Source organism: Sus scrofa, chromosome 1, assembly GCF_000003025.6.
Source record: "Sus scrofa isolate TJ Tabasco breed Duroc chromosome 1, Sscrofa11.1, whole genome shotgun sequence".
Classification (NCBI taxonomy): domain Eukaryota; kingdom Metazoa; phylum Chordata; class Mammalia; order Artiodactyla; family Suidae; genus Sus; species Sus scrofa.
In genome coordinates, this window is record NC_010443.5 from 113,323,586 (window position 1) to 113,351,387 (window position 27,802).

At 36.7% G+C, this 27,802-nt stretch overlaps 1 protein-coding gene and 1 pseudogene across 2 annotated transcripts in view; one reads left to right on the plus strand and one right to left on the minus strand.

Annotated features, from left to right (window-relative positions):
- Positions 1-27,802, plus strand: part of ADAM10 (ADAM metallopeptidase domain 10) — a 118,461-nt gene that overhangs the window by 34,106 nt on the left and 56,553 nt on the right. The window contains 2 exon segments of the mRNA NM_001130531.1: positions 17,587-17,705; positions 20,102-20,260. Coding sequence (NP_001124003.1) covers positions 17,587-17,705; positions 20,102-20,260 — 278 coding nt within the window.
- On the minus strand, positions 22,284-22,791 carry LOC100523526 (annotated as a pseudogene). The gene has a single exon (XR_001306173.2). The product of XR_001306173.2 is annotated as a 40S ribosomal protein S23 pseudogene (transcript).

The window sequence follows — 27,802 nt, forward strand, 5'->3', positions numbered from 1 at the left end:
GAAATCTCATTCTGTTTTATAAGTGGTTGTCTTAGGTACTTTTGACAGAAATCTGTTAATTAATTATATACATATACTACATTTTCTAGAATAGATCTGTATTGAGGAATTTTACTTTCTTGTCTCAGTTATTATACTTGTATATTCACACTGTCTCAGAATTTCTGCCCTGAAATATGGTCAGTGTATCTATCTTCTAACATACCTTTATTAAAAATATGATGATCCAGGGAGTTCCCGTTGTGGCTCAGTGGTTGACCAATCCAACTGGGACCCATGTGGTTGTGGGTTCGATCCTTGGCCTTGCTTGGTGGGTTGAGGATCCGGCATTGCCGTGAGCTGGGTTGCAGACGCAGCTCGGATCCCGAGTTGCTGTGGTTCTGGTGTAGGCTGGCAGCTACAGCTCCGATTAGTCCCCTAGCCTGGGAGCCTCCATGTGCCATGGGAGCAGCCCAAGAAATGGCAAAAAGACAAAAAAAAAAAAAAAAAAAAAAAAAAAAACCTGATAATTTTATTTCTGTCTGTCTTTGAAATTTCATACAAAAATGACCTTGGGAAGTATAATTATAGATTTCCTGCTAAGGCTCTCCTCCTCCACCACATACAAAATATTCGTTTTAGGTACTAGCACACCCTATGTGGGGTGTGGGTAGGTTGTGTGCATGTGTTTCAGTATTAAAGTCATTCTTTGCTCTGTTTGTTTTATGCCTAAGCACATGAACAAACTTCTTTAAACCTGGCTTCCAAATTTCTAAGTAAGAAAAGGTTTATCACATTCTAAGTTTATAAGTGTTAAGTGAAGAAATGTTGAGATTCTTTAAGCGTGACATCTATTCTTGAGAATTTCATGAAAAACCATTGTTTTTTTTTTCTTTCCAGTTTTATTGAGATATAACTGACATACAGCACTGTATAAATTTAAAGTATACAGAATAACATTTTGACTGACATACATCATGAAGTTACATTTTTTTTCTTGTGTGTATACATATTTTTTAACTTATTCCTTCATATTTTGTTTTCCGTATGTACTTTGGTAGTCATCTTATCTTTGCTTTCTGTTATTTTCACCACTTTGCTAACTTTACTGCCTTTCAGAGATTAGCATTTGGGTAGGAAAGTAAAGAAACTTGTGATTTTTAGTAAAGAAATTTTACTAAAAAGTAAAAAAACTTGTGAGTTTTTACTGAAAAGTAAAGAAACTTGTGAAATTTTACTAAAAAGTAAAAAAACTTGTGAGTTTTTACTAAAAAGTAAAGAAACTTGTGAATTTAGTAAAGAAACTTGTGATTTTTATAGGACGTATAATATATGTACTGAAACAGTCATGAACTGGATAGAAAAAGGAATACTGTAGTAATTTGGAGACTGGAGTTCCTTTCTTGACTCGACATGTACTATTCAGACATTTCTTTTGAGCCTTAGTTTCCTCATTAGTAAAACCTTGAAGTTTGGACAAGATGATGTTTAAGGCCTCTTCCTGCTTTAAAATTCTACCAATATATTAGTTACACAAAAGTAACTAAATTAAAAAAATCAAAACACTATCTAGTCATCTCCCAAAGCAACAGAAATAAAAGCAAAAATAAACCAATGGGACCTAATCAAACTGACAAGCTTTTGCACAGCAAAGGAAACCAAAAAGACAACAAAAAGACAACTTACAGAATGCGAGAAGAGTGTCAAATGATGCAACTGACAAAGGCTTAATCTCTAAAATACGCAACCAACTTACACAACTCAACAGCAAAAAAAGCCAACAACTCAATTGAAAAATGGGCAGAAGACTTGAATAGACATTTCTCCAAAGAAGATATACAGATGGCCAGCAAGCACATGAAAAAATGCTCAACGTCACTGATGGTTAGAGAAATGCAAATCAAAACTACTGTGAGGTACTATACCGCACACCAGGCAGAATGGCCATCATTAGTAAGTCCACAAATAACAAATGCTGAAGGGGGTGTGGAGAAAGGGGAACCCTCCTGCACTGTTGGTGGGAATGTAAGCTGATACAACCACTATGGAAAACAGTGTGGAGGTACCTTAGAAAACTATACATGGAATTGCCATATGACCCAACCATCCCACTCTTGGGCATATATCCAGACAAAACTTTCCCTGAAAAAGACACATGCACACACATGTTCATTGCAGCAATATTCGCAATACCCAAGACATGGAAACAACCTAAATGTCCATCAACAGATGAATAGATTAAGAAGATGTGGTATATATACACAATGGAAACCTACTCAGCCATAAAAAAAGAACAAAATAATGTCATTTGCAGCAACATGGGTGGAACTAGAGACTCTCATACTGAGTGAAATAAATCAGAAAGAGAATGACAAATACCAGATGGTATCACTTATATCTGGAATCTAATATACTACACAAATGAACCTTTCCACAGAAAAAAAATCATGAACTTGGAGAACAGACTTGTGGTTGCCAAGGGGGAGGGGGAGGGAGTTGGATGGACTGGGAGTCTGGGGTTAATAGATACAGACTATTGCCTTTGGAATGGATGGGCAGTGAGATCCTGCTGTGTAGCACTGGGAACTATGTCTAATCACATCTGATGAATTTATACACAGCGTGTATAAATTTATGCACAGCTCAACACGCTGTGCAGTAGAAAATTGACAGAACACTGTAAACCAGCTATAATGAAAAAAAATTATATTAAAAAAACAAAAACCCCTGTCTAGTTAGTGATAAACTATTTTTTCTGCCTCTGGTTTTAATTGTTTAGGTATATAATCAATAAATCAAAAAATGTTTCTGTCTGATATGTGATTTGTATATAGTATGAAGATACCAAAATTTTATCTCGAGTGGTATAAGAGTGGTATTCCATTGTGGCTCAGCAGAAACAGACCTGACTAGTATCCAAGAGGATGCAGGTTCAATCCCTGGCCTTACTCAGAGGTTTAAGGATCTGGCGATCCAGTATTGCTGTGAGCTGTGGCGCAGGTTGCAGACGCAGCTTGGATCCGATATTGCTGTGACTGTGGTGGTGTAGGCTGGCCCCTGTGGCTCCAATTCCAATCCTAGCCTGGGAACTTGAATATGCCACTAGTGTGGCCCTTGCACCACCACCACCCCCCCCCCCCCACAAAGAGCAGTTCATGTTTTGGAGAACTTATATAAGTTTCTTTTTTTCTGATTTTGGCAAGATAATTACTCCTATTGCCTTAATTTTACATTTCTAAACTATTCAAAATAAATGGTCAGATATTTGATTTGTAGTTTTCTTTGCAGTTTGAGCCTCAAGTTCTCCATACTTCTGAAATATCAGGGTATCAAAATGTGACCCATGGAGTTCCCATTGTGGCTCGGTGGGTTAAGAACCTGACACAGTATCCAGGAGGATGTGGGTTTGATCCCTGACCTTACTCAGTGGGTTAAAGATCTGGCATAGCTCCACGCTGTGGTGTAGGTTGCAGATGCAGCTTGGATCTGGCATTGCTGTGGCTGTGGCATAGGCCCAAGGCTACAGCTCTGATTCGACCCCTAGCCTGGGAATCTGCTTATGCCACAGGTGCGGCCCTAAAAAGGAAAAAACAAAAACAAAAAAACCAAGCATGTGGCCTAGGTACTTGAAAAAGGTATAGGTATTCTCTTTGGGTCCTGAGTGGAGTTGGGTCAGTCTGGAAGTGTCTCAGACTTTATCTTTGACCTACCGTGAGTAGGGTATCAGAAACCCAGGGCACTTGTAATGCCATAGACAAACCAGTACACTTTAAGAAGCAGGGGTGCAAATCTAGGGAACACAAATGGATGCCAGCTCATTAAGAAGAGCAACAGAATAAATTTGAATTGTGTAAAAGTGCTGTTATTATGGATGTGGAAAAACAAAATTTTGAAAAATACTAACCTAGCACTTAAATCTATCCCTACAGAATTTGAGCATGTTTGAATAAAAATTCCTGAGGGAAAGTGGTATTTATTTGTACCTATTTTATGTTAGGTGCAGTGCCCTTTCACATGTACTTTAAGTATATTTCACCACACTCTTGGTATCAGCAATGGAGTTTTTAGGATATGGTGTTCCTTATTATTGCCTGATTGCTCTTTACACAGAAATTAAAAGCCTGACAGATATTTAAAAAAAATTTTAAGGCTACACTGTCTACTTGAATTCCTTACTGAAATAAATACCATGATCTGAGTTGTGTTCCTGTTAATTTTGTGTTTAAGAAGTAAAATAGAGAGCTGAGGATTGCTTGATCTTAGCTTCTTAGATAAGGTTTTAACATGAAATATTATTTTTATTTTACATATTTTTAAGCACTAACGGGTTTGTGTGAAAGAGGGGGAACAAGTTAAAACTTAAACTGAGCTTCCTCTTGTTTTGAAAAAGATGTGGAAATAAGAGTCTAAAAGTGTTTTTCTGATTATTTTTCTTTGGACTCATCATTTCCTCCAAAAATTGATCTAAAACAGACTTGTACCTTATAATGTATTTAATGTCAGAGTTTCTAGAGTTGGTGACCTCTACAGTGAATGTCCAAAATTAGGTATATGCCTAGTAGGAAAGGCTACCCATCATTCCTCAGTTAAAATCCTTGGTTATAAGTTACATATTTCATACTAAAATGTTGCATTTGCAGTTGGGTCTTTTGTGAAATAAGTGCCCTAGCTCATGTTGAGTTTGGATTCATAGCCAACCTTGTTTTTTCTGTTCTTTAAGTGACTAAGCCCCTTGTAAGTTATTGTGCTATTTCTAAAAAGTGTAGCAATCTTTTTATATGACTAAATGTTTACATGTGTATCCTATTTCATTATACCTGAAAATCCTTTATATAATTGCATTGAATGGATATGTTTAGTTTATTGGTTTTGCTTGTTTTATTAAGCTTCAGTGAAATCTTATATAGTAAGTAATGTGATATTTTTAAACTGCTAAATAGGTTTAAAAAAATCTTTGGTAATCATATACACAATTCCTATTTCAAATAGTTTCTGAATACTGAGATTCCTCACTTGTATTATAAACTCTTCTTTTTTTTTTTTTTTTTTTTTTTTTTGTCTTTTTAGGGCCGCACCTGTAGCATATGAAGTTTCCCAGGCCAGGGGTCCAATCGAAGCTATTGCTGCTGGCCTACACCCGAGGTACAGCAACGCAGGATCCTAGCCCCCATCTGTGACTTACACCACAGCAATGCTGGATCCTTAACCCACTGATTGAGGCCAGAGACCGAACCCAAGTCCTTATGGATGTTATGTTCATTAACAGCTGAGCCACGATGGACACCCCATAAATTCTTAACTTAAAGCTTTTCTCTACTTCTTTGGATTGACATGTGTTTTTGATACTTGTACGTAGGATAAAATTGAGTTTTTAATTTGTGTGCATCTTTGAAAAATTATAATCACTTTGTACTAGTTAGCTTCCAAAATAGTCTGTACTTGGAGAATACTGTTGAAGCAACAAATCAAATGTAAACACAGAGTCTAGGATATCAAGAATCTTAGATGTAGGAGTTCCCGTCGTGGCGCAGTGGTTAACGAATCCGACTAGGAACCATGAGGTTGCGGGTTCGGTCCCTGCCCTTGCTCAGTGGGTTAAGGATCCAGTATTGCCGTGAGCTGTGGTGTAGGTTGCAGACGCGGCTCGGATCCCGCATTGCTGTGGCTCTGGCGTAGGCCGGTGGCTACAGCTCCGATTCGACCCCTAGCCTGGGAACCTCCATATGCCACGGGAGCGGCCCAAGAAATAGCAACAACAACAATAACAACAACAACAACAACAACAAAAAAAGACAAAAAAAAAGATGTAGGAGTTCTAGCCCTGGCCTCACTCAGTGGGTTAAGGATCCGGCGTTGCCATGAGCTGTGGTGTAGGTTGCAGACGAGGCTTGGATCCCGTATTGCTGTGGCTGTGGTGTAGGCTGGTGGCTATAGCTCTGATTTGACCCCAGCCTGGGAACCTACATATGCTGTTGGTGTGGCCCTGGAAAAGACAAAAAGACAAAAAAAAAAAAAAAAATCTTAGATGTGATATTTTGCCACAAATAGTTGTTTTATGTAGCAGAGGTCGTTGTCTTTTTTTCCTCCCTCCCTTCTTTCCTTTCTTTCTTCCTTTTCTAGAAACCCTATACCACAAATTTCAGTAAATGGAATTTTGATCTCTGAATTGAATGAAGAAGTGTATTGTGCATTTCCTTTGTTTGTTTATTTGATCTATAAGTGATGTTCCTCTAGTTTTAATATGCCGTAGTTTACTAAGTCCTCGTGTGTGTTTTATTTCCACCCTTTCATTGTTTTATATATTTATTAAACATCCATTATATTTTAAGTATTTTTAGTATTCACCAGGAATAGAGAAGCTGAATAAGAGAGGTTCTTGCTGTTGTGGAGTTTATGGACTCAGGAGAAATAGAGGTATGAGACTAGGAATGACAGCTGTGATAAATGTTAAGAAAGGAGTGTTTAAAAGATGCTGTGGAGAGTTCCTGTCGTGGCTCAGCAGTTAACAAATCTGACTAGCATCCATGAGGGTTCCGGTTCAATCCCTGGCCTTGCTCAGTGGGTTAAGGATTTGGTGTTGCCGTGAGCTGTGGTATAGGTCACAGACAAGGATTGGATCCTGCGTTGCTGTGGCTGTGGTGTAGGCCATCGGTTACAGCTCCGATTTAGCCCCTAGCCTGGAACCTTCATGTGCTGTGGGTGCAGCCCTAAAAAGCAAAAAAAAAAAAAAAAAAAAAAAAATGCTGTGGCTGCAGAGGGGGATGCCCTCTTGTCTGGAGGTCAGAGAAGGCCTCTCTTAGAAAATAGCTTTTAAACAAATCCTGGGAGGATGACTAAAGAAGGAGATGGTTATCAAATAGGGGAGGAAATGTGTTCTAGACAGAAGAAACAGCAAGTACAAAGATATTGATATGAGAAGTGGCGTGTTCATCGAATTGAAGGAATTTCAGTATGGCTGGAGCCTAAGATGTGAGTGGAATGGTTTCAAATGAGGCTGTAGATATAAGCAGGAGCCATATCTTTGAGAGTTTATGTAAGCCGTGGTGATAGTGTTTTACTTATCTGTGAAAGATTTTTAAGATAAATAATTTTATGAGGTTTAAGAAGTTCAGTTCGGTTGCAAATGAAGAGTAGTTTGGAAGGGAGCAAGGTTAAATGCATTGAGACTTGTTAGGAGACTTCCTCATGGAAAGTAATGTCCTGGATTAAGATGGTATGAGAAGTGATGAAGCAGAGTGAAAAGATGTAAGATGTATTTTGAAGGTAGAATTTATTGGGCTTGGTTGATAATATAGTAAAGTACAAAGAGAAGGAGTCAGGGATGACTGTTTTCTAGTTGGAGCAACTGAATGACTACTGGCACTGTTTACTGAGGTAGGGAATACTGGAACAACTATAAATTTGAGGTGAAATCATAAGTTGAGTTTTGGACATGTTGTATGAAGTTTGAGAAGAGGGCCCATTTGCCAAAAGCCAATATTTTTAAGTTGTAGGTGGAGGAGGGGATGTAAAGACTGAAGAGTGGTAAGAAAAGTAGAAAACCTAAGTGCATAATACCTAGAAGCCAGCGGAAAAGCTTTTTGCTTTTGTCGTGCTGAACATTACCAGTATTCCTAGTCCACGTTAGTTATCCTTCTTTGAATTTCTCTAGTTTTGTTTGATCCTGCTGATCTAAAATTACACAGAGTAATTCAGATTTGAATGATTCATAGTCACGTATAAGGGTTAAGAAGTAACTTTTTGTTGTTTGAACTTCTAATGATTCATGATAACTTTCTGGGTGTTTTGTTTACAAGAGCATATTGGTCTAATATCTTTGAGGAACAATCTCTACTAATTCTGTGGTGATTGACTGCAAGGACCCAGTTATCTTTTCAGTATAGCTTGGCTAACTTTTCCCTAAACGTATGAGGTACAGACACATTTTATTTGTCTATAGTAAACTCTTCTGACCATACGTAACTTCCCCAATTTTTAAATGGTTCACTTTCAGCATAATTTACTCACACCTGTGAAACTGAGTGAGCCTTTCACCTTCTTTATCTTAGAGACTTTGTCCAACTTAATATTGGATGACATTTTGGAGTCATGTTCATTCAACTTCACTTTTATGTGTTTAAAGTCCCTAAATAGGAGTTTTTACTTATGCTTTCTGTGATTGTTTAAAAATCTGCTTTAGGACTTCCCTTGTGGTGCAGCGGGTTAAGGATCGAGTGTTGTCACTGCTGCGGTGTGGGTTTGATCCCTGGCCTGGAAACTTCTGCATAAAAAAAATAGTATAGTACAGTATGGTAATAGTATAATAATGACTATAGTACCCACTTACCCAAAAAGAAGGAGACCTGAGTTATTTGAGTGGCCACAACTGGATGGGAGGAGCTTGGGAGTGGGGCTTGGAGGAGGGGTTTGAATCCTCATGCCTCCCTGGAAGAGTAACAGGGGCAAGAAATGTGCATGGGAATGGAATCCTTGAACATAAGGAAAGAGATGGTAAGTTTTATCTTTTAAAAGGAGAGATTTGAAATGATGAGAATTTGATATACATATGATGAGAATGTATAGCAGAAGGGCAGGTCTGTTTCCTTTCCCTTACTCCCCAAAAAGGGAACAGGAAATATTGTAGTTTGCAGGAATATTCTCATGGAGATGTTTTTGAGAATATTTGTTACATAAAGAATAACCTGCTGACTGTCCAGATAAGTCTTCATTAATTCAGCAAAAGTTTTGGAGTATCTTCTGTGTGGTACATTCTAGTTTACCTTATCTCCTGCTTTCCTCCCCCTTTTTATACCACTATAGCCCCAGTGATTTTTCTCCAATACTCAATGCATGTCTTTGCACTTGTAGTTCCTCTGCCTGAAACCCTTCCCCACCTCCACTCCATAACCATATGGCTCTTGCTTCTCCACTTCATTCAAGTCTCTGCTCAGATGTCATCTGTCCAGAGAAACCATTCCCACCACCCTTTGTAAAATAGCTTGCTTCTTTCCTCCTACCACTCTGTTCTTTTATCCTATTTAAAAATTTTTTTATTGTAGTTGATTTACAATGTTCTGTCAATTTCTGCTGTACAGTAAAGTGACCCAGGTGTGTGTGTGTATATATATATACACACACCCATTCTTTTTATTGCATTATCCTCCATCATGCTCCATCACAAGTGATTAGATGTAGCTCACTGTGCTATACAGCAGGATCTCATTGCTTAGCCACTCCAAATGGTATAATTTGCATCTACTAACCCCCAAAACTCCTAGTCCATCCCACTGCTCTACTTTATTTTTCATCATTTATCACTACTTGATCAATTTGCTTCTTTCCTCCCATCTTCCTCCCTTTCTCTCTGCTCACTAACCATATAAAAACTAGAATGTGTTCTGTGAATTGTGTTGTTCATGCCTATATCTGCAAGCTTAGCACTGTGCTTGTCCGAGTGAGTGCTCAGTAAATATTTATGGTGTGAAATAATATTCAGTTCATAGTTCTCATCACTTTCCTTGAATGTACACTGCCAGTTTTACTTCTTTAATCTTTTTTTAAGATTCTCTTCCATTGAGCCATTCTTCTTTTAAATATAACAATATCATTGATTATAGTTCTTTTTTGTTTTTTAAATTAAAAATAATTTTTGGCTGTGCTTGAGGTATGTGGAAGTTCCTGGGCCAGGAATTGAACCTGTGCCACTGCAGCGATCAGAGCTGCTGAGGTGACAATGCCAGATCCTTAACCCACTGCTCCACAGAGGAACTCCCCGCTTGTCCTTAAGTCAGTTTTTTTTTTTTTGTTTTTTGTTTTTTTTGTTTTTTAGGGCTGTACCCATGGCATATGGAAGTTCCCAGGTTGGGGTTGAATTGGAGCTGCAGCTGCCAGGCTAACCATAGCCACAGCAATGCCAGATCCAAGCCCCATCTGTGACCTACACCACAGCTCATGGCCACACTGGATCCCCTACCCACTGAGCGAGGCTAGGGATCAAATACATACCCTCATGGATACTAGTTGGATTCGTTTCTGCCGAGCCACCACGGGAACTCCCAAGTAAGTCTTTTATTTTCGTCTTTCACTAGAAAGATATCCTGTATTTTGCCATCTTGAAGCTCGCTTATTGTATCCTAAGCAGGGGACTGTAGCTTAGTGTGGTGGAAAGATCACCACATAGTGGAAAGTTCACTGTTTGAAAACTTTGGTTCAGCTTCAAGTTCTGATTTTATTTATGTGATCTTGGTCAAATCAGCTGCCTCTGATTTGTGAAATTATTAGTATATTTAGGTGAGCTTCATGATTTTATGCCTTTGATTTATATTAAATATTTGAGTAATTGAAGTCTCACTCTGCTCTTAAATCTTCTTATTGTTTTTGTGTTTTGTATAGAGTAGTTTTGTTTGTCAGTTGTTGAGTTACAAAGTTGCGTAAGGTCAGAAAGTATAGAAACTTTTTTCTCTTAGGGTGAATTTCTTTATTCTTTCATTATATACAGTACATGCAGTCATGTGTTCTGTAATCATGCCATCATGGCAGATTCTTCCCCTTGGTTCTTCTTTATACGGGAAAGACACTGATGATCTGCTTCTCACACAGGATATATTTACTTACTTTAGCTCAAGTTTTAGTTTCACTTTTACCTTCCATTGTACTCTTGGGGAATCTTGCTTATGTAGCTTTGCTCTTTTGAGGTAATCTGTCTACCTCAGGGCCATTAGTAAAGCCTGGAACTGTCTTTTTTCAAACTGTTAGAGCCCTAGAATTTCTGTGGAGGATGCCTCAGTTACTTCCCAGTGGGGTGCATGTGGGCTGACTTCCTTTTCCCCTTCTACCAACCTGTTTTATCCTCTTGGTGGGGGTAGTGGCTTCTTTAAGATAATTTTAAAAAGAGTTTTTCTGTTTCAAAAAGTATTCTAGTGGGAGTAAACCAGATATTTGACTCATAGTAATATTTGATATTGATACTGGCAAATTGTCTTATAAAAATAATTTGAATAGAGACTCTCAAGCATCTTTACTTATTTATTTACTTTTTATTAAGAGAAAGGTGAATATTAAAAGGAAAAGAATACCTAGAGGTGTCAAGGATGGGCTAGTAAGCACTATTTTATTTCTAAGAATCACTACCCAGGCCTATAATAGACCTCTCTGGGACTTCCAGATTACATGACATACTTAGAAGCAAGGTTTTTGCTCTCAGGTTTCTTTCTGCTGTTACCAGGGTACTTCATTAGTTGAGGCCTTTTGTCCTAATATGACTTCAGTTCAAGGGATGCACCTTTTAACTATTGCTGTTTTCTTCCAAGAGTCAGAGCCATACTATCTTTTGCCTAAATAGCAATCGTATGGGAAAATGCAACTTCTTTTTACTCTATATTCTTACTATTCTAACTGTTCTAATCTATAAAATGGTATCTCTTCTGTATAGAAGATACATGACCATCCAGAAACTTAAAGGATCATATCCTAACATAATTTATTTTGTTGTTCTGTACCAAAGGTGGTTTTGGTACCTCTTATTATATCTTTAGTTTAGAAGTAGAGTGCTTTTCTAAAGTGTTAGAGGGGAAAACCAATTTTTATTAAAATTATTGGTAAAATTGCACTTTCAGAGCACTGAGGCTGGAGATTTGGAGTCTGTTTCATGTATTTTTTTTTTTTTTCAAATGACTGTCATTTGTTTGCTGATTTTGCCCGCTTATAATTTCACTCCATTTTTTATAACTTTACTATGTATATTCCATGAGAAAAGCCAAAAAAGAATTATAATAGAACTACTGTAATCGGAGTTCCTGTTGTGGCTCTGCGGAAACGAATCTGACTAGTATCCATGAAGATGCAGGTTTGATCCCTGGCCTTGCTCAGTGGGTTAAGGATCTCGTATTATCATGAGCTGTGGTGTAGGTTGCAGATCACCTTGGATCTGGCATTGCTGTGGCTGTGGCATAGGCCAGTGGCTACAGCTCAGATTCGACCCCTAGTCTGGGATCCTCCATATGCCATGGGTATAGCCCTAAAAAGACAAAAAAATTAAAAAAAAAAATAGAAAGAACTGCTATAATCAAGATGAGAGACAAAATACTATTGATTCATTAAGGGTAGGAAGACATTCCCAGTGCAAATAATGCCCCTTATACAGAGTACCTTCCTCTTCAGAGGAAATGTAAAATTTATCTTTGGTGGCAGTGTACTGTATTATAATAATAACAAAAAGAACTAAACTTACTGAAAGAAATATAGTAAAAGGGGACAGTGTTTATCTTTAGCCTTAAGAGTGGCTCAGGAGTTCCCGTCGTGGCGCAGTGGTTAACGAATCCGACTAGGAACCATGAGGTTGCAGGTTTGGTCCCTGCCCTTGCTCAGTGAGTTAAGGATCCGGCGTTGCCTTGAGCTGTGGTGCAGGTTGCAGACGCGGCTCGGTTCCCGCATTGCTCTGTCTCTGGCATAGGCCTGATTTGACCCCTAGCCTGGGAACCTCCATATGCCGTGGGAGTGGCCCAAAGAAATAGCAAAAAGACAAAAAAAAGAGTGGCTCAGGCATTAATAAAGAGAACTTATGGTGGTGTTGTAAAGTTGAATTTTCAGTGAATTTTCACTTCTTTATCTTACTTGCATTTGTTCAGATTTTAAAAGGCGACTTGGCGAAAGCTGGTATTACATTATGACTCCTACAACACTTAGTGTATATTAGCCTGACTCCTTCCATCACATGCTTGAGAGCCGTTTGTGGTGTGGTAGAAAGCAAGGTGCAGCTACCAAATTCTAGTTTTGATTAGAATCAAGACTTATGACCTGAGTCACACCCTTCGATTTAAAGATATTCATCTTACCTCCTTTGTGATGTTATTGTGAGAATGAGATGCTGTAATATGCAAGAAAGTGCTCTGAAAACTGTAAACCTGTATAAATTTTAAGAAGAATGTTAAAGTCTCATTATCATTATCACAGTACTACTATCTCAACTAATTCTCTCAGGGCTTATATTTATCTCTGGCTGCACAATTTTAATTTATCCGGTAGCTTTTGGGAATACAATGATTTTTAAAAATATATTTTTATTGTGGTAAAATAACGTGTAACTTACTGTTTTAACCATTTTTAAGCGTATAATTCAGTGGCATTAGGTACATCCATGGTATTGTGCAACTGTCACCACTATTCATTTCCAGAGCTTTTTCATTATACCAAATAGAAACTATGTATCCATTAAACAGTGACTCCATATTCTGCCCTCCTGCCAGCCCTTGATAACCTCTATTCTACATTCTGTGTCTAGAAATTTCCTATTCTAGGTACCTCATCATAAAGGGAGTCATACAGTACATGGTCCTTTGCATCTGGCTTCTTTCACTTAGCATCATATTCTCAAGGTTCATCCCTTTTGTAGATGTATCAGAATTTCATTCCTTCCTAAGGCTGAATAATCCACTGTGTGTTTATACCACTCATGAATACATTTTGAAAGCCATCTGTTGGTGGACATTAGGGTTTTTTCCATTTTTTGGCTATTGTGAATAGTGTTACCATAAACATTGGTGCACAAGTATCTATTTGAATCTCTGATTTCCATTCCTTGGCTATATAGAATATAGAATTGCTGATCATATGGCAGTTCTCTGTTTAACTTCTTGAGGAACCATCAAACTGTTTTCCTAAAATACAGTGAATTTTTTTTTTTCTTTCTAGGGCTGTAACCTGTGACATATGGATGTTCCCAAGCTAGGGGTTGAATCAGAGCTATAGCTGCCAAGCTCAGCCACAGCCACAGCAATTCAGGATCCAGGGCACGTCTGTGGCCTACACCACAGCTCATGGCAATGCCAGATCCCCAACCCACTGAGTGAGGCCAGGAATCGAACTCTCATCCTCATGGGTATTAATAGGATTCATTTCTTCTGTGTCCCAATGGGAACTCCTTAGTGATTTTTATAATGCAGTGTGTTCACTGTAGTTTTTCTGACCTTTGGGCCAAAAGTTTAAACAAAAAATCACGTTATGTTTTCAGATGATTTTTTATTCAGGGCTTTTTGAGAAATTGGTAAGGTGGAATGTGTTTATCCGCTAATTATCATTACTATTTTACAATGTGTTGTCTGAAGAATATTGTAAAAAATTTAGTTTATACAAATATTAAAATAGCATAATGATATGAACTATTAAACAGATGGTGTTGGAATTAAAGAATTGGAATCCAGTGGCTCAGTTAATGGAATAAAGTTTAGCTCAGCTTCTGATTTTTGGTTTTTCTGTTTCATGATTGTGATACTAATTCTATTTAGCTTCTTTCTACCATTTAACTACCTGCTAGGGAGTTGCTATTGTGCTTTAGCAGTTTACAAACCTGACCAGTATCCATGAGGTTGCGGGTTTGATCCCTGGCTTTGCTCAGTGGGTTAAGGATCCAGCATTGCTCTGAGCTGTGGTATAGGTTGCGACATGGCTTTGATCCCATGTTGCTGTGGCTGTAGTGTAGGCTGGCAGTTGCAGCTCTGATTTGACCCCTAGCCTGGAAACTTCCATATGCCGCAGGTACAGCCCTAAAAAAGCAAAACAAAAAAAACTCCTGCCTTCCAGACCCACCCTTATTCCCTTCCTTGTTTGTTGATATATATTTTAGATGCACATTAATTTTGACATTAATAAAAAAGAGTCGATTTTGGGGTATGATCTAAATTTGATTTTTTGTTTTATTATGTGTATTGCTTTTTGACTTTATGGATAATTGAAAACTGATTTTATATGTGGCTTTAGTCCAATTTAAATCTGTACTGAGAAGAGTATATTGTTTCATATGTATGATACAATTTCTTATTATGAAATCAGTGTCGGGATTGGAAGAGGTCTACTACAAGTGTTCTTAAATTCTCTCTGTTATAACATCCCTCTAGGATTACTGTTTGCACAGGCACTTCAGGTGGTATAAAGCTATTTTTTTTAGGGTAGACAGTGTAGCATAGATTGTTCTTATATTGAACTTAAATGTCTTTCTAGGCATTTACTCCCTTCCCCCCCTTTTTTTGGCTGTATAGAGTACTAATGCTCCTGCTTATAATAGTTTTAGGGTATAGCATTTTTTCTGAATAATAAATCATGAATGACAAACATATCTGTGTAGTTTGTTTAACAAATATGCTCTTTTAGAGGTAGTATCTATTCAGTAAATTAAAAGTATGTATAATGATAATAATTTTTCAAAATATTATGATCCTTTAAGAAATAATGTATTTATACTCACATATATGATCAAGAATTTCCAGTCTTAGTTGGTAGAAGCAATTTTATGAAAAGACAGGATGTGCATCAAGAAATCATTCAGGATTCCTTTTTGTTTAGGATTGTCTGTTTTTAACTTTGTGGAGTTCCCATTTAGAAGATATGTTTGGCTTTGTTTTTTTTTTTTTTGTCTTTTTTGTTGTTGTTGTTGCTATTTCTTGGGCTGCTCCCACAACATATGGAGGTTCCCAGGCTAGGGGTTGAATCGGAGCTGTAGCCACCGGCCTACACCAGAGCCACAGCAACGCGGGATCCGAGCCGCGTCTGCAACCTACACCACAGCTCACGGCAACGCCGGATCCTTAACCCACTGAGCAAGGGCAGGGACCGAACCCGCAACCTCATGGTTCCTAGTCGGATTCGTTAACCACTGCGCCACGACGGGAACTCCTGTTTGGCTTTGTTGATTACTTGCTGCAGTGTATTCACTAGAACCTTATGGTTCTGAGGATGTCTTTCTTGCCTGTAGTCCTTGTAATAGAACCTGGGAAGCCCTAGCATTTTTTGGTGCCAGTTTTACACAAGTAGAAATGAGTGCAACGACAGAATAAAAAGTTGCCAATGTTGACAGAAAATTAAGGAAGAAAGATAAAATAGACATTGTTCAAAAAGGGTAATCTCTGAAGTTAATGGGTATATATATCCTGTTGACTGCTCTTCATTGGAAAAATGAGTTAATGTCTTTCTTTAATAACAACTTTATTGAGGTATAATTTATGTAAAATATATTCATTTCAAATGTATAGTTTAAGATTTGACAAATGTATACATTTGTGTAACCACCATTCAAATTAAGGTATAGGATGTTTCTATCATAGTAAAAAATTCCTTCATTCCCTTTTGCTCTTAATCTTTCTTCAACCCAGGCAACTAGCTGATCAACTTTCTATTACTAAAATAGATTTTTGCCTATTCTAGAATTATATATATGGAATCATATTATGTGCATTCTTTTATTTTTTATACAAGTACCTATTTTTAGTGGTTTGCTCATTTTATTGTTGAATAGTTTGCCTTGTATGAATAAGCCACAACCTTTACTTGTTGATAGACATTTAGGTTATTTCCAGTTTTTGGCTAGTATGGGTAAAGCTGCTTTGGACATTTATGTCCAGTTGTTTGTATGCATATATGTTTTATATTTATTTCTCTTAGTGTAGAATAGTGTAAAATTATAGAGTTTTTGTATGTTTAACTTATAAAAAACTTCCAGTTTTCCAAAGTGATTGTACGTTTTAATTTTAATTTTTTTACTTCCACTAGCAGTGTCGGAGTTCCAGTTATTCCACATACTACTAAAACATTTGGGGGTTGGCTGATTGAAGACTTGGTTCTTATTCATTGAGTAGAAACTGTATTATATGCAGACTCTTACGAGCTGTGAGACTTGATACACCTTTTTTTTTTTTTTTTTTTTTTTTTAACAGTTTAGTAATGATAGCTAATTTGTTACCCATTACTGTCTCCTATGTGCCAGGTACTTGTGTTAATGACCATATATGCATTGTAATCTCTACTCCTTAAAATGATTCCACAGAACAGAATGTATTATCTTCATTTAATAGATAGGAATCCTGGGCTAGTAAATTTTAGGCTTAAGATTTTGATTCTGAATGTGATTCTAAAACTGCAGATTTCTTTATTGAATTTTATTTCAATATTTTGGTCTTTTTTTTCCTTTGTAGAGGACAGTTAGAATGAGTATGATTTCAGCTAATATCATGGTCCTTTGGGTTTGGGGTCTTCACATTGAACTGAGAAAGGTCTAAAAAGAATTAGAAGAAGATGACCCAAGGAAAAATAAAGGAGTTGAAAGGTTTTCTCTCTCTCTGTGTGTGTGTGTGTTTGTGTGTGTCTGTGTGTCTGTATGTAAAAGGGCATGCATACTTGCTTTTCCGGGAAGACGTGTTAAGTATCTAGTTAGATGGCACTTTTCCATGTGTTATCTTAAAATTTGAGTTGTGAATAATAGGGGAAAATGGCAAAGCTGTGGAATTACTAGAGAGGGAAGACAGTGGTTGATAGCAGTAGTTGGGTCAAGAAGTTTGTTTTTATCTCCATGTAGCTTAGTTCCATGATCTTGTTTCTTCATGTAGGAATCAGCCTGTAGGCATTTATTTTTTAATATATTCCTAGACAGTTGCTGTTTAATTGTATATAATTGAGTTGTATCACAGTGCTAGGTTGACTTTTAAAGCAGAATTTTTATAGGAAAACTTTGGTCAGTTTATTTCCCATGTAGAAAAATTGTGAAACAATCCACATTTTGCAGGTTTTTTAAATTTAAAAATATAATTGTTTACATTTGGATCCTTTTCATTTCATTTTTTCCCTTTCCCACCCTATTTGCAGACATTTCAACCTACGAATGAAGAGGGACACTTCCCTTTTCAGTGATGAATTTAGGGTGGAAACATCAAATAAAGTACTTGATTATGATACCTCTCATATTTACACTGGACATATTTATGGTAAGTTAAACTTTAAAAGAACACTTTATTTTTTCCTAAACATACATATTTAGTATTGAATTATGCAGTGTCCGGCTTCTGAAACGTATGAAGTTTTGATTCTATCATTACCTCCAACTCAGGTTTTTAAAGATTTTAATCATGTATATAATTTTCTAGACTTCTAAGCAAGAAATTAACGGAAAATTAACTGTGCTTTATATGAAAAGAGGAAAAGTCTAAAAGGAAACTGGAAATATTACCTTAACAGCCAAAAATAATGTGACAAAGTCATTCATGGAAAAATCCTCCTAGGGCTTTCCTTCCTTGGAATCTCTTTGCTTTTGTTTACGATTCTAACAAATTTCTGTTACTACATCAGAGATAGAAGGTATTGGTGGGGGAAACACTTAAGCCAACAGGACATTGCATCTGTCAGCTTAGTAGTGTGGGAAGAACAGAACAATTTGTGGGAGTCATAAAAAGTCTCAAAAATCAAAGTCTTCTGGAGGTATTTGGGCAAAATATCATTGTGTTTTAACTCTATACATTAATAAATGCTCAAGATGATCCTTTTTATTAAGACAGTAAAAAAGCTAAATTTCATTTTTACATATTAGATTTCCATTCAAAATCGTCACTTGAAAAATTAAATTCAACAAATGTTTCTTATTTTTTATTATGATAGGTAAATGAGGTGTTTCTGTACTTGAAATTTCTCATTTGTAGCTCAAGCCTACTTAATTAAAAGTCGTTGTCTTATAATTCTGTAATGGAAAAGGAAAGTGTTACTACATAGGTCTAGATTTCTCACATCAGGCTATAGTTTACTATTATTTTGTTGATCATTTATCTTGTCGGGCAAGTAACTTAGTGTTCTCTGCCCACTCCCCCTCCCCCACATATGCCCCAACCCCTACTTTGTTTTTGCTAGGTGATAGTCCAGAAGAGTATAAGATTAAATGAGTTTGCAGATAAAAAAATCATGTAGTTTAAAATACAAATATTTTAGACTCTTAGCATCAGCCTGTGATTAATTTTAAGTCAGCTAATGTTAATCTGCAACTTAGAAATTATTGAGGAGTTCCTGTTGTGGCGCAGTGGTTAACGAATCCGACTAGGAACCATGAGGTTGCGGGTTCGGTCCCTGCCCTTGCTCAGTGGCTTAAGGATCCAGTATTGCCGTGAGCTGTGGTGTAGGTTGCAGACGCGGCTCGGATCCCGCGTTGCTGTGGCTCTGATGTAGGCCGGTGGCTACGGCTCTGATTGGACCCCTAGCCTGGGAATCTCCATATGCTGCCGGAGCGGCCCAAGAAATAGCAAAAAGACAATAATAATAAAAAGAAAAAACTTAAAAAAATAAAAAAAAAAGAAATTATTGAAAGCTTTATTTTTAATGAAAAATTTTTAAATGGTAAAGTAAACTTGTAAAGGCCCCTTCTGTTTCCTGCCTCTTCTTATCATTTGATGTTTGTTGCTCGGCTTTTCTTTGTGAGTATATTAAAAAACCCAAACTACATTTTTTTTTTCCTGTTATTTTCTTTCCTTAAAGAAGTGTAATTGATGGGTTGGTGTTACAAATCTTTTTCCAGTATCTTAAAAAGGATTGTTGGTATACTTCTGTTGAAATTGCTTTTGAAATATTTGATACTGTTATATTTTTAAACTGTATTTATAAAACCTAAATCTGGTAAAGAAGCCAGAAGACTCAGGAAGAGTGTATTAGGTGGGAAAGGGCCTTTTTTTCTTAAGGCAAGTAGAGCAGAAATTCAAAAGATACTTTAATATCTTTGTTTTGGAAGTGTATATTTTGTCATTGGATCTGCTTGCCTCTAAGTTTAAGTTAATTTAACAGTCATTTGTTGAATGACTATTGCATGCATGCCAGGCACTGTGCTAGGTGCTGGAAATTTGATTGTTAATGAGACAGATTTTTTCATATGCACACACACCATATATACCTACCACATATATATGTGTGTGTATATATATATATATGTATATATATATATGGTATATATTTTAATTAAGTTCTAGTTGTTTACATCTCAAATTCAGTTTTTTTGTTTGTTTTTTTAGGGCCTCACCTATGGCATATGGAGGTTCCCAGGCTAGGGGTCTAATCAGAGCTATTGCTGCCGGCCCATGGCACAGCCACAGCAACACAGGATCCTAGCTGCATTTGTGACCTACACCACAGCTCACTGCAGTGCTAGATCCTTAATCCACTGAACGAGGCCAGGGATCGAACCCACAACCTTGTGGTTACTAGTTGGATTCGTTTCTGCTTCTCCACAATGGGAACTCCTCAAATTCAGGTTGTTATATTTCATATATAAGAATGGCTTTATAAAGGAGAATTAATTTAACATTCATGTGCAAATTGAATTTTAAGAGTTTGTTGCTTTCATTAATAGGTGAAGAAGGAAGTTTTAGCCATGGGTCTGTTATTGATGGAAGATTTGAAGGATTCATTCAGACTCATGGCGGCACATTTTATATTGAGCCAGCAGAGAGATATATTAAAGACCGAACTCTGCCATTTCACTCTGTCATTTATCATGAAGATGATATTAGTAAGTACTTAAATTTTGCAAAAAGGCATATAAATAGTTAAAACTATGTGGAAACAAATGAAACCTGAGAGCTGTTTTATTTCCTAAGCTATTAATCAGGCTGGAAAATATTTTCGCAACCAAAATCTCAATTAAATAGTAGATCGATATAGTGAGGCAATATCTTTGTCCATCTATGCCAGTACTATTTTGTTGATACAAGCAGTTCTACTTAAACTATGAGTCAGCCAACTCTGAACATTCTGTACTCTGATATCATAGTCATTTAATGTTATAATGCCTTTGTATGTGTGTGTGTGGCACCTACTGAAGCATTATCTTATGCGAATTTCAGTGTAGATATTTGCATAGTATTTAAGACATATTTTAGGTATTTTTATAATTTCTAAGTCTTTTGAGTTTCTTTTTGGAATCTTTAAGTAATGACTTGACTTCAGCTTGGTAAGATTTTAGATTTATATTTAAATGGATTTTGTTCTCGATCATAACCTTTATGTAATGGTAACTTATTGGGAGAGTTCTCTTTCTGTGTTTTAAGAGTAAAAAATGTATTTAGACCTCACTTTTTCATTCTGTCATTGTCTTTATATCCATAGTCATCTAGTCATGAGAATGTTATGATGAAATGACACAGAAATACCTTTCTCTAATTTATGTCTGTCTGTCTTTTTTTTTTTTTTAAGGGCTGCACTCAGCATATGGAAGTTCCCAGGCTAGGGGTCGATTCAGTGCTGCTCTTGCCATTGTACGCCACAGCCACAGCAGCACCAGATCCGAGCTGTGTCTGCAACCTACACCACAGCTCATGGCAACACCATGTCCTTAACCCACTGAATGAGGCCAGAGATTGAACCTGCATCCTCATGAGTACTCTTGGGTTAGTTACTGCTGAGCCATAACAGGAACTCCTTTTCCTCTAATTTATATGTATGTAAAATACTTATATTTTATTTTGACTATAATAAGACTAGTCTTTCAGTTTTTGTCTATTTTCCTTATTTGGCATCTTCCAGGCTTCATTTTCCTTTCTACAGCTAGAAATTTGTTGGGAATTTCATTCTTACCCCTAGTAACATACTGAAAAGTTTTATCAATGTTGACTTTTTGCTCTGCCAGCTCGGACAGTTTCTGTATCCTAACTCTGTCCACTGCTTGTCATCTCTAATGCTTGATTACTATAGAAAATAGCATAATTATTCTAGATAGAATGCATTTATGATTTTATTTACTTGTTAAATCGTAAATTCATTAATGCTACTTGCTCACAGTTTTGCTCATCCCTATTTGATTCCTTTTCTAGTTTCCCCTCCTAGTATTTCAAACTCTCTTCAAGGTCCAAGCTTGGAGTCTTCCTTGGCAAGTTAGAGTATGAATTTGCCTTCTTTTCTTTCTGTTAATAGAATTATCATTATCATCTACTTGATTTGTATGTTACTTTGTAATTTTCGTAGTAGTTTAATCTTTTTGCAGGGTTACCTCATCTGTCAGGGTATCTAAGCTATCCAGCTGCAGTTTTTGCTCCTTTAACATTTCGGGTATCATTTAGCTCTGGAACTATTTTTTCAGTGGTTCTTAATAATTGCATTTTTTCTACTTTGCATCTTATAGTAGCTTTCAAAAGTTTCCCTTTATTTCAACCTTTCTTTTTCCTCAAAGGTAATGTGTTGGAGGATCAAGGTGGAACTTAGTTTTCTATTCCTTTTAGTGTTTAACTTTACCCTTGATTTTTTTTTTTTCTTTTTGTCTTTTTCTAGGGCTGCTCCCACGGCATATGGAGGTTCCCAGGCTAGGGGTCTAATCCGAGCTATAGCCACAGGCCTATGCCAGAGCCATAGCAACGCGGGATCCAAGCCGTGTCTGCAACCTACACCACAGCTCACGGCAATGCTGGATCCTTAACCCACTGAGCAAGGGCAGGGACCGAACCTGCAACCTCATGGTTGTTAGTCGGATTCGTTAACCACTGTGCCACGACGGGAACTCCTACCCTTGATTTTAATGATTTATTTATTTTATTTATTTATTTTTTTGGCATATGAAAATTTATTACTATCCTGCTTTTACCATCAAAACTTATGATCTTGGTCTCTCCTTCTTGCCTTTGTATAAGGCCAAAAGAGAGACATTGGCTACTTTGACAACCTTAAAGTGGACTCCAGGAATGTCACCAACAGCATGACCTTTGCGACCAAATCCAGCAACCAGAACTTCATCATTTTCCTCAATGAAGTTCAAACAACCATCATTGGGTACAAAGGCTGTAATTTTTTTCCCATTCTTGATTAGCTGAACCCTGACACACTTCCTGATGGCAGAATTTGGCTGTTTGGCTTCAACCCCTACTTTTTTAAGCACAATTCCCTTGGCATGAGAAGCGCCTCCGAAAGGGTTGGCCTTCAGGGCTGTGCCCAAATGGGCTTTCTTGTACTGTTTATCGTGCCACTTCTGGTCCCGTTGGTGGCTACGGAGCTTCCTGGAAGTACGAAGACCGTGACACTTGCCCATCCTGCCGGCGCCACGGGCCTGAGCAAAAGAGCTTTAATGATTTATTTTTACTTGTCTCAGTCAATACATGTTCATGGTAAAGAGACATTTTCACTTTCTGTTCATTATTATATGTCAGTAGTGGTATTAGAGCTTAAAAAATAATAATGTTTGGAGTGGTTTTGTCTGTAACTTTCTCTGGTAAATGGAAATGTAATGAAATGAGGATGAGAGTAGGGGAAAGAATTACCTTAAATAGAGTTTTTAAGTGCTTACTAATTTAGACAATTATTTTTGAAAAACTATCTGAGAATCTGTCATGTTAATTACTAAAAGAAAACACTCATGTATTAACCTTTTAGTTTCTAAATAGTTGCTCCAGTCTAGCTTCTATACCAATGGTTGGCAGACTTTTTCTGTAAAGAGCCAGATAATAAGTATTTTGGCTTTGTGGGCCATATTAGCTCTGTTGCCGCTAAATTCTGCCATTGTAGTTGAAAATAGCCATAGAAAATGTGTAAATGAAAAAACATGGCTGTGTTCCAGTGAAACTTTAGTCATTGACACTTAAATTTGAATTTCATGTAATTTTTATATGACATACGGTCATGTAAAATTAAATTCTTTTTTTTTTCCCAACCATTTGAAAATGTAAAAAACATCTTTAGCTTTCAAAACCAAAGGACTTCTTTATCTAGTGGGCTATTCTTTGCATACCCCTCTTCTAGATGCTAGATAGATAAATTTACTTTTTAAAAAAATTGAGAGATAGTTGACATGTAGTATTATGTTTTAGCTATGCAGCATAGTGATTTGACATTTAAATACGTTATGAAATGATCACCATGATGAGACTAGTAACATCTGTCACTATACAAAATTATTACAGTATTATTGCCTGTATTCTTTATGCTGTATATTACCTCCCCATGACTTACTTTATAACTGAAAGTTTGTGCCTCTTAATCTCTTAGATCTGTTTCGCTCAGTCTCCTGCTCCCATATAAAGTTCTTTGCTTGCATTATTTTATTTAACCTTCACAATAACCCTATGAGGTATATAGGCACACATGTTATCTCCACTTTATACTTGAGAAGACCAAGCCTTAGAAAACTTTTGTCATTTGATTGTGGATCTCATGTTCATAACCATGTATCTTCTGCTTCACTGGAAGAAAGCTGTAAATTCTCGCTGCTATTAATCCAAGGATTTCTGGGTCTTTTCTGAAAGCCTCCCTAAAATCACACATTTGTATCTGTTACTGTTTTGAACCAAATTCTTTTTTTTTTTTTTTCTTTTGTCTTTTGTTGTTGTTGTTGTTGCTGCTATTTCTTGGGCCGCTCCCGTGGCATATGGAGGTTCCCAGGCTAGGGGTTGAATCGGAGCTGTAGCCACCGGCCTACGCTAGAGCCACAGCAACGCGGGATCCGAGCTGCGTCTGCAACCTACACCACAGCTCAAGGCAACGCTGGATCGTTAACCCACTGAGCAAGGACAGGGGCCGAACCCGCAACCTCATGGTTCCTAGTCGGATTCGTTAACCACTGCGCCATGACGGGAACTCCTGAACCAAATTCTTAACATGTTTAGGAATGATGTTTTATTTCATGACTAATTAATAGGGAAAGGATATCCTTTATTTATTACATATTAATAATATTATTATTTTCATATAATTTGCTTAAGTGCCGATAATGTAATTTTACAACTAAAGTATTGCATGATTGTTTAGATCATTGTATATATGCTTAAGTGAATTTGGAGTCCCTGTATGTGTTATTTTCAACATAAGCAAATGACAAGGGAGGCATGCCAAATTTGGATAGGAGTCTGGATGAGAATTTGACTGCCCTCCTCTTAATACTATTTTTTGCAAGTCTAGGCATGAATGTATGAAACCACTGTGGAAAATGATAATTCTATTCTGGAGAACCTTAGGGAATGGCTTCTGAGGCTGTTCTGTAGCAGAACACAGAGAGTTTTCTGTGAAAATATTTAATAACTTCTAGATGCTTTGATACCCAGTTAGATGTGGAGGTGTTAACTGCGTGTAGTTATCAGTTTAAAATTCACACTTACTCAATTCTGTACTTGGGTGGTAAAAAGCACTCTCTTCTAGGACACAGAAGTGTGAACAATTATGACAGGTTAAGAATGCCATTTAGTTCTCTGCCCCTTGGCCTAGTTTGTTTTAAAAAAAAAAACCTGAGGAAAACATTTTCCCACTTCATGTTAATCTAAATATGAACAGCTTTTAGGAATGACTATGTGATTGCTTAGAATCATTAGTTGTAAATAGTGGACCTTTTCACCCTTTTTTATACTACTTTTCTGAGAGGCAAAGGCTAAGTAATTTTTCCATGCTATACTTAAAAAGAAATATTTCATCTCTGAATTAAAAGGTATTTTAAATAAAAATATGAAGCTGCAGAGTAAGACTGTGTAGGTTTATTCTTTCTCTTCAGATTTATTTATTTTCCTTTATGTGGTATCGGGGAGCCTGGAGAGCTTGATTTGCCTCATCAGAGTATGACACTCTTACTTTCAGCCTGTGTGCTGGCTACTACTATATTTGTTGCTTCTCTCTCTTGTGCTTCAATGGGAAGACCCCTTATTTCTTGTTCTGAAAAATTGAGACTTAAATTTTACTTAACCATTTCAAGGTGAAGGCCTTGTTCATGTAGAAGCTTCTTCATTTGTGAAACTTCAGGATATTGCTTTTAATAAACCTTAAAAAATCAGTTAGTTTCATATTGTGTTTTTGAAGTTATGAGCTTATATGAGTCTTATCTTAGCCATTAAGACTTCCAACTCTTTGTTACTAATAGTGGGAAGGAGGGACAAAGGATAGAAGGGAAAGAGGGAAGGAAGAATTGAATTGGAAAGTATTGATAATGACTAGCATTGTTCAAATCTGACATTATCAGATGGATAATGTCCTTCCAGAAGTAACAGGAAATTCTGAAGATTGCCCTGAAAAGGTTCTATTCATGCTTAAGGTCCAGTTTGGAGCATGGAAATGTGCTTATGCATACAGAGTTGTGACAGACTGTGGTAGACACTTGGAAAGATTGACAAATGGCATTTTCTGTTTGGTAACTCAGTAGCAGGATGGTTTAAGACATGATTGGAAGGGTCCGTGACTTCAGAATGCCTGCAGTGTATAGAAGTTTATTGGTTAATCTTTTCACAATATGTTTTAATTCACTTGCTTTATTCAGCATTGATCATACATCCTTAGTTTTCTTTTTTTTGTTTTTTTTTTTTTTGTTTTTTTTTTCATCCTTAGTTTTCTTAAGCACAGTGACAGTATTGGAAAGAAATAGAAAAATTTCGAGGCATCATTGACCTTTTCTTTTCTGAGTTAATCTCTAGGGAAATATAAATTAACTTCTCAGGCACAAAATGAAGAAAAGTTGAGAAGGCCAAGAGAAATGGTAACTATTTAAAAGATATTTAATTAAAAGTGTGAGATAATAAATTGGGAACACATTAAAAAAAAACAGATAAAAGAGACAGTGAGGCGTTTAATTCTTTTTTTTTTTTTTTTTATTCAGAATTTGGAGACAGTATGCCCAATCCTTCCCCATTATTCAGTCCCAATTTATTTTATTTATGTAAATAAAACTTGAGAGCATTTTAAATCAAGACACTTTCTGATTGGTCTCCATATGTATGTATTTATATATGTATTAAAACATTAGTAGAAAGCATTTTAGCTGCATAATGATCATTTCAGAAACATAAGATTATTTAAAGATTATTTAAAAATATCAAAGCTCTTATATTGTAAAACAGATTTAAAACTCATCCTAGAAAGTATATTTGTAAATTTTTTCCTTTTTCTTCTGAGAAATGTCACCTCATGATTTTGTTTTGCAGTGTTTGAAATGTTTTTACACAGAGATTGACTAGGGAATTTAAATCATGGTACATCTGGATATGGTATTAAAGATGCAGTTTTAAATATAGTTCTCAATATACTGTCAAGTCATATGTTTTCAGGACTTGGAAAAAAATTTGTTTTGATGGTAAGAAGAATGAATTTCAAAGTTTAAAATTTAAACTTTACAACCATGTACATTTTAAAAATAAGAATTTTCTTTTCAGAGGCATTGTTTCTTAATACATCATCAGCAAACTGTTCATAGTAAAATTGGAGTAGATTGGAAAATTGGCATAGTGCTGAATTCAGTAGAACTCTGTAACGTTAATACTGTTGCAAAAGACATTAGAATTATTTCTAAGCCCAGAGTTTGAGGATGAGTTTTAAACAACTTGGGCAAGAACCCATGTTTCCTGGCTTCTACTCCAGTAATTTATAAGTTATATTGTAAGTTAAGAGGGACTAGTTTAATAGTGGCTAAAGTCAAAGGACTTAATGACAGTAAAGACATTTATCATGCAGATTTTTTTAAAAAGATGAGGAGGAGAAAAAAAAAAAAAAAAAGAAGAGAAGGAGTTCCCATCGTGGCTCAGTGGTTAACGAATCTGACTAGGAACCATAAGGTTGTGGGTTCGATCCCTGGCCTTGCTCAGTGGGTTGGGGATCTGGTGCTGCTGTGAGCTGTGGTCTGGGTTGCAGACATGTCTCAGATCCTGCGTTGCTGTGGCTGTGGCGTAGGCCGGTGGCTACAGCTGCAATTAGACCCCTAGTCTGGGAACCTCCATATGCCGTAGGAGCGGCTCAAGGAAAATGCAAAAAGACAAAAAAAAAAAAAAAAAAAAAAAAAAGCAAGCTAAGGCTTTTGGTATCATTATCTATTTTGGCAGAAGTGCAGCTGTATTCACTATTGAAAAGTAGGGTAAATTTATATTTTAGGTTTAACCTTTATGAGGGATGAGTTATAGAAAAACTAGTAGAAATAGCATTTAAGAGTATGTGTATTTTGGAGTTCCCATTGTAGGTCAGCAGTAACGAACCCAACTAGTATCCATGAGGATGCTGGTTTGATCCCTGGCCTCGCTCAGTGGATTAAGGGGATCCAGTGTTGCTGTGAGCTGTGGTGTAGGTTGCAGATGTGGCTTGAATTGGGAGTTGTTTTGGCTGTGGTGTA